This window comes from Polistes fuscatus, unplaced genomic scaffold (assembly GCF_010416935.1).
Source record: "Polistes fuscatus isolate 324 unplaced genomic scaffold, CU_Pfus_HIC Scaffold8, whole genome shotgun sequence".
Taxonomy (NCBI): Eukaryota; Metazoa; Arthropoda; class Insecta; order Hymenoptera; family Vespidae; genus Polistes; species Polistes fuscatus.
This window is the reverse complement of record NW_025113162.1, coordinates 4,839,265-4,854,702: the sequence shown is the minus strand read 5'-3', so window position 1 is coordinate 4,854,702 and position 15,438 is coordinate 4,839,265. Positions and strand designations below refer to the sequence as shown.

Below are 15,438 nucleotides of genomic sequence, written 5' to 3'. Positions count from 1 at the left end.
AACTAAAAGTAGTATGGGAGATTATTTGAGAATTAGATTTTTATAGTTCCAGTGAAATTCGATTTATCTCTTGACAGAAAGATGAATATGAAAATACCTAAACGTAATATACGTAATAGACATAAAATATTACTTCTATATCCGTCCAAAGACAAAAGAATAGAAAATTATGTTAAAAATTATATATTAATATTAATTCTTTAAATTCAATAAAATATATATTACTTAAACAAATATTTGTAAACGTATATTTAAAATTATTAGTGATATTAAATTTAATAAAAAAAGAAACAAAATGTATTAGAATGATAGAAGATTGTTAGAGAAGGTAAAGTGAACACGTGGCAGTAAACTGCTTGATGATACAGCTTGTGTATCTCTTGTATCAGTGAGAGAACAACGATGTCCTTTGTCAGGTGCGTTGCGCTCCGTGAAGATGCATCTGGCATACTCTGCATTTTGGGTAACCTCTTGTTAGAGAGAGAGAGAGAGAGAGGGGGAGAGAGAGAGGATTCTATCTTTGTATACCCTAGCTAGATACTCTCTTGCTAGTCTCTCGTCTCTCTAGGCTAGAATATCGTTGCACGCATTACAGTCAGCCACGTTCCACGTATATATAGTATATGTATATGTATATATATATATATCTATACACGTATACGTTGTACATCTGTTTTTGGACGTGATTGACGATTGTCACGAGGCGCGATGCCGGTTACACGTGGACGAATTTACGAGCTTTTGTTCAAGAACCAACCGAATTAATTCTCTTTCACTCCCCCCGCCCCTCCCCACTTCATTCTATCTCTCTATCTCTGTCAAAATAAATTTTGATTTATTTTATTATCATATACGGATACCTGTGAATTCTATTGGATTGACTGTAAAGTTTTTTCTTATAATATTTTAATGCAAAAGTTAAAGAAATATTTTCTCTCTTTTTTCTTTTTCATAATTTTCTATCCAATCGTCTTCGAATAATTTAAAACTGGTTTATGCTAGATGTTTAGTTTCTGCTAATGTACCAATCTTGCTGAATTTTTTTGTCCATGATTTCCACAACTTATCGATCCTATTGTTCGATCAGAGTTATAATTTTCTCAAACTCTCGTACATATTTTGCTCCTATCAATCTATAAAAAGTCTATAGACAAAAGTCCATGTGAAAAGAGAAAAAAAAAAGAAAAAGAAGAAAAACGAACGGTATAATCTGAAAAGATCGTTATTAGTCTCCAGAGAATGATACATTATAACGCAATGAAATCAGCTAGCTTGATACAACAGTTTTAACGAATGATCGATCAAGCAAACCACAGAGAATACTTTTTTGTAATCTCAACGATAACTAGAACGGAGCAACGATTTCTCTTTTTTTTTCTTTCTTTTTTTTTTTTTTAACACGCTTCAATGGAAACCTCGGAACGCATTGAAAATCATCGGAACATGAAAATACATATTATCTTACAAACAACTTTACGAAGATTATTGATGTTGGCATTTTATTATCGGATTAATATACAATAAAATAAGAATATTCGGATATCTCGATATTTAAAACTAGATTAACTATATCTTGATATCGATATCGATTAGTCGTTTCCCTGTCGTCTATGTGTCGATTTGAAAAACGACAGGGCATTGGGAAAGTTGATTACCCCTCTGGGGAGAGTTTTCTATTCAAGTACGCGCACCCATTTGTGCTCGTAGTTTTCTTCTCTACGATCTTGGCCACCTAACAGAAGTGACAGCCCAGTATCGGTTCTCGAGGCTTTTCAAATACACCGATAAAATGCAACGCCCACGGCTGCTGTTGGAAGTTTAAGATGGACCGATCGAGACTACGGGAAAATGCACTCCTTTTCCTTTTTTTTCTTTTTTCCAATTTATATTTTTTTCTTATTTTTCCTATTTGAAAAAAGAAAAGCAAAAAGAAGGAAACATTGATAAGTGGAGCCACGAGCCATTGGCGAACACTTTTAAAATACCATAGAAAAAGTCTATCGAAAAGTAATCGAAACGGTTTCTTGCAACTAACACGTTTCTCTTGATAATTCTTCCTGTTTCTTACATTTGTTTCTTTCTTTTTTTTACTAGACTGATATTTCATTTTTTGTTTTGTTTTGTATATTATCTATCGAACGGTTACGGTGTTTCGTTCGAAATAACTGTTTAAATGTTTCCAAACATTTATTTCCTGATATATAGAGAGATATGTTAGACAGGAATAACGTCATTGAGGAATACTTCAAAGAGAGTTTACATTTTACGATAGAACTGATGTTCATTTGATGTTCCCGCTTTCTCCTTTCGCCTTATGTTTCAGATTGAGGATCACTCAAGCGAAATTGAGCGACTCAGGGAACTACAGTTGCGTACCAACCTTTGCGAAAAAAGCAAGCATTACCGTTCACGTTATCAATGGTAAGTTATCAATATGTTGTATAATATTATTTATTACATTAAATATGTATATTTATATTCTTTTTTAATTTTGTTTTTGAATTAGAGTGCTTTGAAAAATCACGTTTTTGAAAATAATTGAAATATTAACATAAATCTTTATTATTTTATGCTTGAAATGTTTTTCGTATAATTTGTCGTCTTGACTAGAGCCATTTTATTCGGTCTCCTTTTTCTTTCTCTCTGTCTCTCTGTCTCTCTGTCTCTCTCTATCTTCGTGTCGCTTACATCCCATCCCTTGTTCTTAACCATCCCTTGTTCTTAACCATCCCTTATTCTATCCTGTCTAAAGCATACCCCTATCTCTTATACGCCGTTTTCCCTCTGTCTTTTGCCCTATCTCACCGACGGCTAAAAAGAACAAAAATGCAGCTTTATGCTCGGAAGAACATTTTTTACGAACTTTCTAAGAAGTTCGCGTAGGATACATGACATTACTTATTTCTATTATTTCGATATTAAAAAATACGATCTTTGAAGAAACAAAGGCTTTTCATTTTAAGCAGGTATACGCTTCCACCTAATTCTAATAAATTTTCCAAATTAATCTAAAGTAAAAAGAAAGATCTACTTTTAAATCTTTTTCTATAAACTTTAGTGTTTACAAAAAAAAAAAAAAGATAATACAAAGTAATAGTTACAATTACAATATATTGTAGAATCGCTAATATTAGTATAATAATACAAAGTTCCGACGTAAAATAATAATTAATTTCTTAGCAGAGTGAATATTGAATTGAAATGAGAACGAAGAAAAAGAAACAAAATACAAAGATAGAAGAAAAAAATGATGTAACGTATTAAAAGTTAGGACGATTAAATTGACCTGGATTTTCTGATCCATCGACGTCGAAGAAAAATACGATGCAGGTTCCATCCGTTTCTTTCCGAAAAGTGGAAAAGACTTACCGGAACAAGACTAAAAGATAAGAGATGATGAAAGTTCGAAAGGTCGAAAGAATCGAATTACGTTTGGGCAGAATGGAGTTGTAACAAAAGAGGGATAATGGTCGGTGAAAAAGCGGTACACTGTTTCGAACCTTTCGTAAGAGAGGAAAAAGGAGAAAAAGAAGAATAAGAGAAAGGAACGAGGAAGGGAGGATTGACGGATAGAAGGGAATGGTCCGCAAATTACAGGCGCTATGCCGCGAGCTTTCGTCTAATTCCTCCTATTTACGGTGATCTTCCATCCGTGAACCAGTTTTGATGAGGGCTGCGCCACCATGCGTATGCTTTCAACTCTCTATATCTATATATCCGTTTTTCCCTCTCTTTCTGATTCAAGACCAAGGATAGGGCTTTACCTCTGTCCAAGTGAACCGAACTGGAATACCAACTTTTGAAAAGACGTCTTTCATTTAGCCCTTCGACGTCTTTTCTCTCCAATCATATAAAATTTCTTATTTTATTTCCGATAATTTCTTCTCTTTCTTTCTTTTTTCTTACTCCTTATTTTGATTCCGTATGAAAATATGCTGAATACGAATTTGTTGTTCCGTCAATTTGATTATTCATAATTCGCTCTGACTCTCCGTAATTTTTTTTATTATTGTTATATAATATATTTAATTTCCCCGAAAGTTCGAAGACGTTTTTTTCTTTCTTTTTTTTTTTTTTTTATATAAAAGTAATAGCCCTTCGATTCTCTGTTAACAAAATCGCATGTGACAAAATTCTCGACAATGAAAAATAACAACCAACGACACAACCGAAAGCGTATTTCATCGTCTTTATTGCGGTATTACGCTTTCAGCTGCGAAATGAACTTTTACGAGTTTAACCATGGAATCCTGTTTGACGTCGTTGTTAGTTTCACATTTGTTCATACACTGCATCCGAATTTTCCCTGCATCCTTTTATTTTTCCGTGACAACTCGTTAATATGTTTTCACCAATGCATTAAACTTTTAACGATTCTAAAGATCTTGGGGATAAATGTAAAAAGCGTTATAGGATTGATCGATTTTAATGATATTTATAGCATGTTTAATAAAAAAAAAAAAAAAAGGAGAAAAAAATAACAAGTCTATCAGATGGAAATGCAGTTTTTGTAAAAGCACTCGATGACAAATTTGTTAAAAGCTTTTCCTGTTTTGTTTTTTTTTGTACTTTTTAGGTGCACCTTCCTAAAGAAACATTATATTTTGTTTAATTATAAACACACTTTATATAACATATTAATTAATATCGAAAAATTCTCTTTTTTGTAGACTATAAAAAAAAACAAAATTTAAGAAATGTTTAAATACCAACCATTGTGAAGAATAAAAATGAATAAACCAATGACGATTCTTTTAATAAATTGATCGACATCTCGAATTTAATAATAACTAGATCAAATAATCCTAATGATATTTGAAAATGATTAGAGTCATTAGGATTCGAACGAGGTTCCGTTTTGCTTATATTATTATCTCTGATCGATCGTAAAACGATAAAATAGTTCTTCGACAAAGTGTAGAAAGGGAGATGGAAAATTTGATCGCATTCATCGTTTATTCCGCATTGGTGCATACTCGAATCGCCTGCTGGAAGATTGGAGTACGCAAATGTTTAAAGCACTCTTCTCTTCTGGGAGAAAAGACGGTACGCGTTTTATAGAGAAATTTAAAGAAGAGTATACGAGACGCATAAGGTCATCCATATTTTTTCTCTCTTTCTTTCTTCCTTCCTTCTTTTCTTCTTTCTCTATCATTCTTTCCTTTTCTCTATTTAACTCAGTATTAACCCATTCAGGTTTCGAAGATAATGCAGATAAATTGTTTTTGTTTCACGACAAAAAACTATCGCAACGTACATTTTTAACCTTTAATTTATTTTTCCTCCCATAATAACTTCGACCCGCGTTCCGTTGTATTCTCGGTAATAGGATATTATAAATCTTCAAAAAATAGAGAAAGAATAGATTTAAAAAAATGATATGAAAATTTGAGAATTGTTGTATGAATGATGGCGCTAACATTGAGTATATGATCGCGCAAGAAAAAGAATAGACAGAAGAGCATCCTTCAGAAGGGTTTAGAAATATGATGAGAGAATAAACCAAGACAGGATGATAAACCAGTAGCTTTGTTCGTAGCATTCTAAAGGCGAGAGACTCTTCAAGATCTATCCACGTTTTGCTCGTTTCGCTTTTATATCTAACAATAAGCTACGATCATGCTAATGCATACCATTATACGAATTTATCGATTATTTAAATATTTAGTTAAATAATTGCTATTTAGATTGATGATCTTTTAATTTTACTCCTATATAAAAATGTTCATTCTTTATGCTTCATCTCGTCCGATATACAAATTTGTCAAAAATTCATTCTTTTTATTACAAAAACATTTAAACTTTGCCAATACGTTTTCAACTTTATAAATATTTTTTCAACGATTTACGTATTCCAACATTATATTCTTTCACGTAATCATTATAAAATGTCTTTTACAAGAACATTGTTAAATATTGTTTTTTTCATAATAATTCAAAAGATTCTTTTATATATATATTCGTTCTAGACATATTTTTGATAAAAAGTATTAGACGAGATCTTCTGACATAGATTCTTCTGAATATTATTCATTCGGGCCCGAGCTATTTCATCTACAACTAAATACGATACACCAATGCATATAAAATCAATACCAATTGATGTATCGGATACACGCATACACATATTCAACCAAATATTTTTTTCCTCTCGCGCATGTAAAACGATACCAATTCATGGTTCACATGGTTTTGAACATTTGTTTTTATATTTTTGTCGTCATCCATATGCTAGAACATGTAATACCTATATTTAAAAACTGTAGTATTTTATCATAGAAATAATGGAAAAAGTTCTTTTGTTTGTACAAATGTTTAATTATTTGAATCTTCGAGATGGGAAAAGGAAAGAAAAACAAATTGATTGGAAAGAAAATCCATCGGTAAGGTACATCGTAACGAGAACATTATAAGTATTACCGTAAAATTATGCAAGCGAAAAAACTAAAGAGAAAGAAAAACAAAAAGACGAGACAAAAAATTAGCATAAGAATTCAAAGTTTAATTACCGTTTAATAACGCACAACCAAAGACAGAACCCATTTCGATTTTATTATACAGTGAGGATTTTAAGTAAAATCCATTTGTACGATTTCTTTTTCTATTTTTAATAGAAGAAAGATATAAGTAATTCTTCAAATCCTCGAGATAAAACATGTCTAATCGTACGTGCCAGCCTTTAATTACTCAGAGCGTATATAAAAGAGTAAATTTAATTGCCGCCGTTCTTTAGGTACCTGCAAGCTCGTGAAAAATAATTCTTTTCTATTTCGAGAGAAAGAGAGAAGGAAATAAAGAGAGAGAGAGAGAGAGAGAGGAAGAAAATGAGACAAAAACTTAACCCACAGTATGTTTTTCCTTTTCTCCTCTCTCTCTCTCTCTCTTTTAACAAAGATTTATTAATTGATCAAAACTCGCATCAAGAAATGCTTGGCTCGCACATATTAACCTTTTTATTATTCGAAAATCTTTTTAAGGAAAAACATTTCAATGATAAAAACCAAGTCATCTCGGATATTACTTTATAATTTTTTCTTTTTTTTCTATCTTGGCACGGATAAGATTTAGTAAGACAAGTATTATGGAGTTTGTATTTTTGAGATTCATTTTTCCTCTATGTTTTTTTCATGAAAAATAAAATTGTATTTTTATTCGTGGCATCGCGTTGTTTAAAGTTCGAATGCATAAGTATCGCAAGAAAATCTCATATCTCGGCTATCGAAATCAAAATCGATTCTTCGATATACAGTATCAACAACAACAACAACAACCGATATGATAATGACGACGATAACTAAAATGACAACCTTTCGTTTGTCAGAAAAGAATAAATAGCTGGGAGTTTACAAGCACACGTTCGATTCTATTTGAAGTTTAAAAACATGCAAACGTGCCTAGACGTTTCATAAAAAAAAGAAAGAGAGAAAAGAAGAAGAAGAAGAAGAAGAAGCTTGCAAACTTACATATCGTAAAGAATAAATTTGTTCACAAAGATATTCTTTATTGGATAGTAATACATATATAGAAGCATCCTATACGTAATCTTTAATAATTTAATACCAATTGAATCAATAACGTATCGATATGAATGATTTGTTAGCTTGCACACAAATAATATACATTATTTGATAATAAATATCCTACGAGAAACATATGATCATCTAAATAATTATTTAACCTAATGAAACCTGTTGATAATTTATTCAAAGTTTTGCGACCATGTTTCTACGAACTTTACATAAAAAGGAATAAAATGTTTGTAAAGAGAAAAATCAAAAAATAAACTGCAAACAAAACAAAATAAAACAAAATAAAATAAAACAAAATAAAATAAAAATAAAATAAAATAAAATAATAAAACGAATACGGAGAAAAAAAAATTCTTGCATATTCGTGACATCACGACGATCTACGGACATATCGTAAAAATACATAAAATTCTCGTTAGCAAGTACAACGGGCGTTCGTGTTTTGATGAGGGCCGTGGCAAGTGGGTTGGTTGACAGGGGAAAAAGGAGAAGTGATTTACGACGAAGTTATATTAGTATCGATCATACTACATTTTTGTTTTCTCGGCTAACGAAACAAACATTTCTTCCTAACGGCACGTTCTAAAATAAATCTTTGCGTAGTTGTGTCGTCGTGGTAGTAGCTATCGTTTAATGTGATCGTCTTAGCTCGCTCTTGTCTCGTTTAAGTTTTAACCGGTCGAGTTTTAATCTTCTCACCGCTTTTCCCTAAGAAGATTCAAGCAAAATTAAATCCTTGCCAGATCGTCATCGTCGTCGTTCTCGTCCTCGTCGTCGTCGATCTTCGATTAAAAGCTCGAACGCTTTGAAATACTCGATTAAAGTTGACACCGAAATGAAGCGTTTAATCTTCGTGGTTTACAGCATCTTCACCTTCCCCATCTTTCCCTTCTCTCTCTCTCTCTCTCTCTCCGTCATCCTCTCTTTTTCTCTCTCTCTATCTCTATCTACCTATCTATCTATCTATCTATTTATCTATCTATCTATCTATCTCGCTCTCCAAAATAGCGTAGTAAAATTTAGCTATCTACGTTACTCGATATAAAGCAATAACTTTATAAATTGCCTGGGAAAAGGGATTTAAGTTTTTAAGACGTAAGCCCTTACTCGTGGAGAAGGAGTTATACGACTTTATGCTGGTTCTTGGCCCATTCGTGCGCTTTAGACAAACTTCAATCCTACAAAAAGTTCGACCAAAAGATAGATAGTTTTCGCGTTTCGTACTATCTCAGCTTACATATGACGATCCTAAGAAATATTTGATCGTTTATTTGAAAACCTCATATTTATTAGAATATGTTATTACTTAAATCATATATATTTACAATGTATACGTATGTAATATAAATATAATTGACCATTTTATATTATTATATTTATTAGATAATATCTAATTAATTATGTATTAAAATGTTTTCAATAATATGGCAATATTAATTAACATGTTATGATCGGCTAACTCTCGAATACTGTGCACGTGTGCATTGTACATGTATTGTGTACGCATAGTATATATAACATATATATATACAGTACATACATTTGTTACACAATACATAGACATAATTAAACTAAATACAGAAAGCCGATGTAAAGAAATATTTATATTAAATAGATGTAAACTTGTGCTTATCTATGCATCAATAAATTAAACAATGTTTTTTGCTTATTTTACCCGCACATAGATATGTGACGCGAATCACTAGAATATTAAATAGAAATATTGTTAATTATTATGCTTATCAATTATCATACCATTAAATGATAAATTGACGATTAATTATGCTAAACGAATGTGCGAATTACTTAAGTATTGTTAGCAGTAATAATAATATACGTAATTTTGATGATTATCTTTTCCGTTCTAGATATAATTTTTGTTCTTAACTTATAAATGTTCTTAATCAATCAATTTTTAATTCTCTATCTAGATAAAGTTTATCTAGGTAAAATAAACCAAGTCAGGATACCGTCCGTTGAATTGAGTTTAAACTAAACGTGTTGTCAAATCTCTCTCTCTCTCTCTCTTTCTTTATATTTCTCTTTCTCTTTCACCACGTTTGTTTCTAATTAATTTTACTGCCAATTAGATTTGTTTTCTGCGTTCGAACGAAACGCTTTAATTGCTCTTGTTTTCTGTCTCCCTATATGTCTAATTTCTCTCTCTCTCTCTCTCTCTCTTTCTCTCTCTCCCTCTCTGTATCTATATCTCTGTCTATCTATCTATCTATGTATCTCTTTCCTTCCTACTCTTTTTCACCCTTTCCATTTTCACTCAATTCGTGTAAATCATATCAACAAACGGAAGAACGACGTATCGATCGTAACATGAAACACGTTATTAAGTCTTTTGAATTTACTGCGACATTTTATAATTGGATTACATAACAAATATATATATATATATATTTATTTATTATAGTATATATAATTAATAGTTTGATAAGTGTTGTGCTACATGTTTGAAATTATAGAGAGTTTTTAGTTATATTTTTTTTAATGGGAGAGGAAAATTAGAAAAAGAACAAGAAGGGGGAGGGGAAAAAGGGTACTCTGCACCCTTCGTATAATTTTCAAAACTTATTAAATGGCGATTAATGGTGATTCGGTACGGCAAGTAGACAAAAATAGGGAGGCTACCAAGCACCGCACAAAAAGGAGACTGGGATAACAGGAAGCACTGTATACTGTATTCTATCTCATTCTATCGCAGGCTAAATCCTATAGATGTATATGTTTGTCTTTTTTTAATGTCGTTTCCTCATTTCCGTTACATCGATTACGTTTCATCGAAGTTCAAATCACAAAGATTCTAAAGAAGTTTTCACTTCAAAAATATAAAAACTATAAAAAAGTTAGCATGCGCCTCCATTAATTTAGACTTTTTTTCTTATTTTTTCCGGTAGTCATTCGGTAAGGCCGTATACCTAAATAATAAAATTTAAACTTTGAAGTAAGTTCGGTCTCTTGTTTGAGAAACTTAGAACTTAACAACAAGTATAAAACGTTTTAAACTACATAAAGGATTATATTTGTAGAAAGTAAAGGAACGTGCGACATATGCTTTCAAACGTGAGATAAGCGAACGTTTAGTAGTATAAGCCAAGTTACTATTAAACTCGTGAGAATTCCCGCAGATCGTTTCGTGAGATATTACCTGCACGGGATGAAGTTAATGCCGACGCACAAGCATAATTCACGAATTCGATCTCTTCGAGCCAAAGGCTCCGATGTTTCTCTTGGTAAAGATGACGATAGTGAGATATCGGAAATTTGCAATAGATCAAAACACTTATTAGAAAGCATTCACGACTTGTCGACGATCGTGAAATTAATTTTTTAAAAATTGTTTGCTCAATTTATCGTCTTTTACTTATTGTTTCTTCTTCGATCGATTTTCGTCGACATAAAAAATAAAAAGAAGAAAAAAGTAAAAAAGAGAAAAATACAAAAATAAAGGAACGAGAAAAGTATCCCATTCTTTATCAACGTCTTTATAATTCAGAACCAACGGAGTTATAATAAACGGCCAATAATTCTTTTCCGATTCTTCGATGAGCACGAACAACTTAATGTTCAAAGCGATAAATTTATTATCGATTAAAATACATAAATACACACGCACACACATAAATAAGTGTTCTTAAAAGCATTTCTATCCATAAAATTAAAAAAATAAAATCGTCTTACGATTAAACTGGCAATCCTGTACCTTTTTGTTAAATTAATTCTGTAATGAATAATGTATTTTCACTTAACAGCTAATTTATTCGTGAAATTCATTGCGATGTTAATTGTATAATCTCTATATTTTTATCTTATATTAACCAATAAAATATCAACCAATAAACTATTCGTTTCGAAATATATCACGATAATTACATGTATATTATATCGTATATATTTATCAATAATAACTCAATTGACATTTTATTTTTTGTTATTTGCAAAAGAATACTTCAAAATTCTTATAAATACACATTCGTATTAAAAGAATTAAAAAATGCAAAAGCAGGTGCCAATTAAGTACTATTTACAAAAATAATCGTTGCATTTTTATTATATCTTGTACAGATACGAATAATTTTGGCATCATTTATGTAAAATTATAATTCTCTAACAATAGAACGTTCGTCTGCAATAAAATTAATATCAATTAGAAAATGTAATAATCCTAAAATAAATGTCTGTCTATGAGAATTTGATAACTTTGCATTACAAACAAATATGAATTATTTAAAATTTACAGTGGAGACTGGTATAAATACTCTTGTGACTCATTGTATATATTATACAAAAGTGCATACATAAGAGACATTTATGTACACATATAAAAACGAATTGGATAACAAAGCCTCGTTGAAGAAGAATAACCAAAAGAAGAATGCAAACGTGCACTCCAATTCTCTATAAATCTCACTTTAGAAAAACAATGAGGAAATTCATGCGCGAATTCCAAGCATAACTTTGTAATACCGTTTATAAAAAATTCACTGAACCGTGCGTTTAAGCTTTACGAGCATTGGCTAAATTTTTATCTTTTTTTTTCTTTTTTTTCTTTTTTGACCACATTGACATGTTCGGACACGTGAAAATGTAGAAAAAGAAAAATTGAGAGAAAGAGAAAGAGAGAGAGGGAGGGAGAAACAGAGCGAAGAAAAGGAAAGAAGATATAGATAAGAATACAAGAGAATGCCAAAAAAATAGAGAAAAAACAATGTCTATGGGTAAAGAACATTTGTATGAGCAAACCATTGTCTTCTTTCTTTCTTTCTTTCTTTCTCTCTCTCTCTCTCTCTCTTTCTCTTCTTACGAACGTACCTATTCAAATTGAAAGCGAACTGCACAGAGCAAAAGGGATACAAGAAAATAACGCAATGGCCGCAACCGGTTGCTATTTCAAAAGCATTCCATGTGTGTTACCTGATGTACATACTCGATATAACTTTGATCAAGGGTATCGGATAATCTATACATCCCTACATTTTCTTACGCATGTGCATTGATACCTAATACGTTAATATTATTTTTATTACATAAGGAAAAATCGTATGTTCGATATCTGATATGGAAAACACCAAACAAACAAACAAAAAACTCTATTTTTCAATTTCAACTTTACGCAAATTTAAGATACCCTTTGTTTTTTAACAGAAATCCTTTCTTTAAATCATTTTTGCAAATTTCGTACGAACGATTCGATTTTTTTTCTTTATCACAAATTCGATAAAATGGATTATTAATAAAAATAAAATAGAACATAAATTTTTATCTGTTACTCGTGTATATCGATTATCAACGTAAATTCGAAAAATACGAGTTTGGATACTTTTGCTAATTTCATTATTAAAGTTTTCTTATATAGTAAAAATTAACAAAAATTACATAATTTACGAACATACAGTGTTAACCTAATGTTATTCACTTTTTCTCGACGACAAACACGCGGGGTCCTCTCTTATTTGATTACATCCCATCCAATTTCTTTATCCTTTTTTCGACTTTCATTTGGATGGAGTCTTGTCAAGTGGCATAAGCAAAATACACCAAGTCATAGCGCGCGCATCTCAACGTTACGTGCAACTTTTGCACGTGTTGCGCTTTTCCATACCCTGCACACCTATGTAAATTCAAATTAACATCGTAGACACTCAAGATTGGATTTTCGCGTATAATGGAATTTTACGTGCACGTTAAAACGGACTCCATCCCCATTTTCACTATAATATCGTATAATTATTTCTCTTTCTCTCTTTCTCTCTCTCTCTCCCTGCCTCTCTCTTTCTCTCTCTCTCTCTCTCTCTATACATATATATTCATCTCTATTTTATAATTTTCAAAGTATTTTCTACTGAAGTAAGCGTGCGTTATCATTGTAATGATATATAATTACTCAATGAACAACGAACGTTGTGACAACATTTAACAATTTTTATTATAAAAAATGTACTATAATAAAGTTTCATTAATTACTACCTCCCAACGAATATTTATACTTTGATTTTTAATGACTACGTTTTAATACTACTCCACGATATTTTAAACGACGATAAACATTTTTTTCTTTTTTTTCAATTAATTTCGTTTCTTTGTTTTTCGAAAGTTACGAAAATTGTAACTAGTAAAACGATAATATTCACAACATGCGTACTCTACGGAATTCGCAAAAATTGCCTCCTCCAGTGACAGGATATGTCAAGGCATACGAGTACGAGATACTGCGTGGTCATATAAAAATGTTATTTCGGTTACGCGATTTGTGAATTTACGTGCTTTGCATAAATATTCTCCGACCGTATCATGCCCTACTAAATTTCGTTATACACGGTTGGTTCCTTCATATATTTCATGGATAAATATAAAGCATCCTTTTGCTCCCTTCCCTCTCTATTTCCCTCCCCCCATTTTTCCCTATCATTTATTATTTATGTATATATAAAACGATGTAATGTAAAGAAAATAAAGAAATACTCTTACTTTCGTTCGTAAACGTTCTTTGACAATAATTAATGAAAATGTAATCAAGAAAATATGTAATTATGACGAGTAATAATATAACACGTGCAAAGTAATCATTACAATTCATCTTCAACAATCGTAATTATCATATAATTTTTCGTTTATTTTTATCGTTTATTATTTCGTTAATACGTAGAAATGCATTTAATTACAATTCTTTCAATCGATAATTTAAACGATGCATCATTAATACTCTGTTGCAATGTGTTATGTGTTGTATTCATATTTACTATACATACGTGATGCGAATATTCGATATGAACGACGCGTTATAAACTTGGCTTTATCTCGAATTCTAACAAATGAATCGCCACGTTGTTCATTTTGGCATTAACAAAAATAACAAAAAAAAATAGCCCACTTTTTGATGCTATTTCTCGTTTAACATAGATCCTATAAGAGAGAAAGAGACAGAATATAGAACAAAAAGCATATATCAGTAAGAGAAAGGAAGAGAGAAACTAATTGTGGGAAGGAATCGAGTCGGCAAACGATACTCAAGGGAAAGAAAGCCCGTTAGTCGGCAAAATGGCACGAGTTTGGCTCGGTCAGTCATTCAAGTGTTCCCGAGGATCTCATTCAGGTTAAGATTTTAAACTGAACAAGCCAGCCAACCAGCCAACGCAAGTCATTTCCTTAAAATGAACAAAAAAAAACATCTGTTCAAAAGGCTCACAAATGCCCTATCGACTCCTTGAATAATTTTGTAATATCGAAATAAGTTTGAATAAATTTCATTTGCTAGTTGAAACATTAAATAATATTTGTGTTAATTAATTGATATAAAAAAATATATATATACATAGATGAAAATAATACATGAAAAATAAATTAATAAAACACAGGACCACAAGTATCAATTCTGTTAATGGATAACATTACTATGTTAATTATTACAAATTACTCTAATTAAAATACTTTTTATAAAAAAGAAAAAAGTATTTATGTTTGTATAATAAAAATATCGAAATAGGAGAAAGTGAGTCTCGTTGTCAAGGAGAATGCACTTTCACAAAATATTCTTCTCTTGCTAAACAACAGAAAAAAAAGAAAAAAAGAAAAAAAACAAAAAAAATAAAGAAGAAACAGGCAAAAGAGAAGAATTCGTTTCTCGTGTTGAGGGTTAAAAGCGTTCTCCGACGTGCTACAAGCACCGAAACGGACAGTGAAATGACGCGAGCCTCCACCCCGGTCAGCCGATTTGTATTTTATTCGAGTTTCCTACTCCTTCTATCTCTTTCTCTCTCTCCCCTTTTCCTTCTTTTGTTTCACAGGTCAACCGCGAACCGTCACACACAGTACAAACACCTACACAACCACATACGTATAGCAGGTAAAAGAGACAGACACACGTTCACATATATTATACATTATACATTATACATTACAT

General features: G+C 31.3%; 1 protein-coding gene across 1 annotated transcript in view; it reads left to right on the top strand.

Moving 5' to 3' along the window:
* LOC122524787 (zwei Ig domain protein zig-8) overlaps positions 1–15,438 on the top strand; it is a 269,914-nt gene that overhangs the window by 226,896 nt on the left and 27,580 nt on the right. Inside the window, exon 5 of the mRNA XM_043647216.1 lies at positions 2,324–2,421. Coding sequence (XP_043503151.1) covers positions 2,324–2,421 — 98 coding nt within the window. The remainder of the gene's footprint in view (positions 1–2,323; positions 2,422–15,438) is intronic.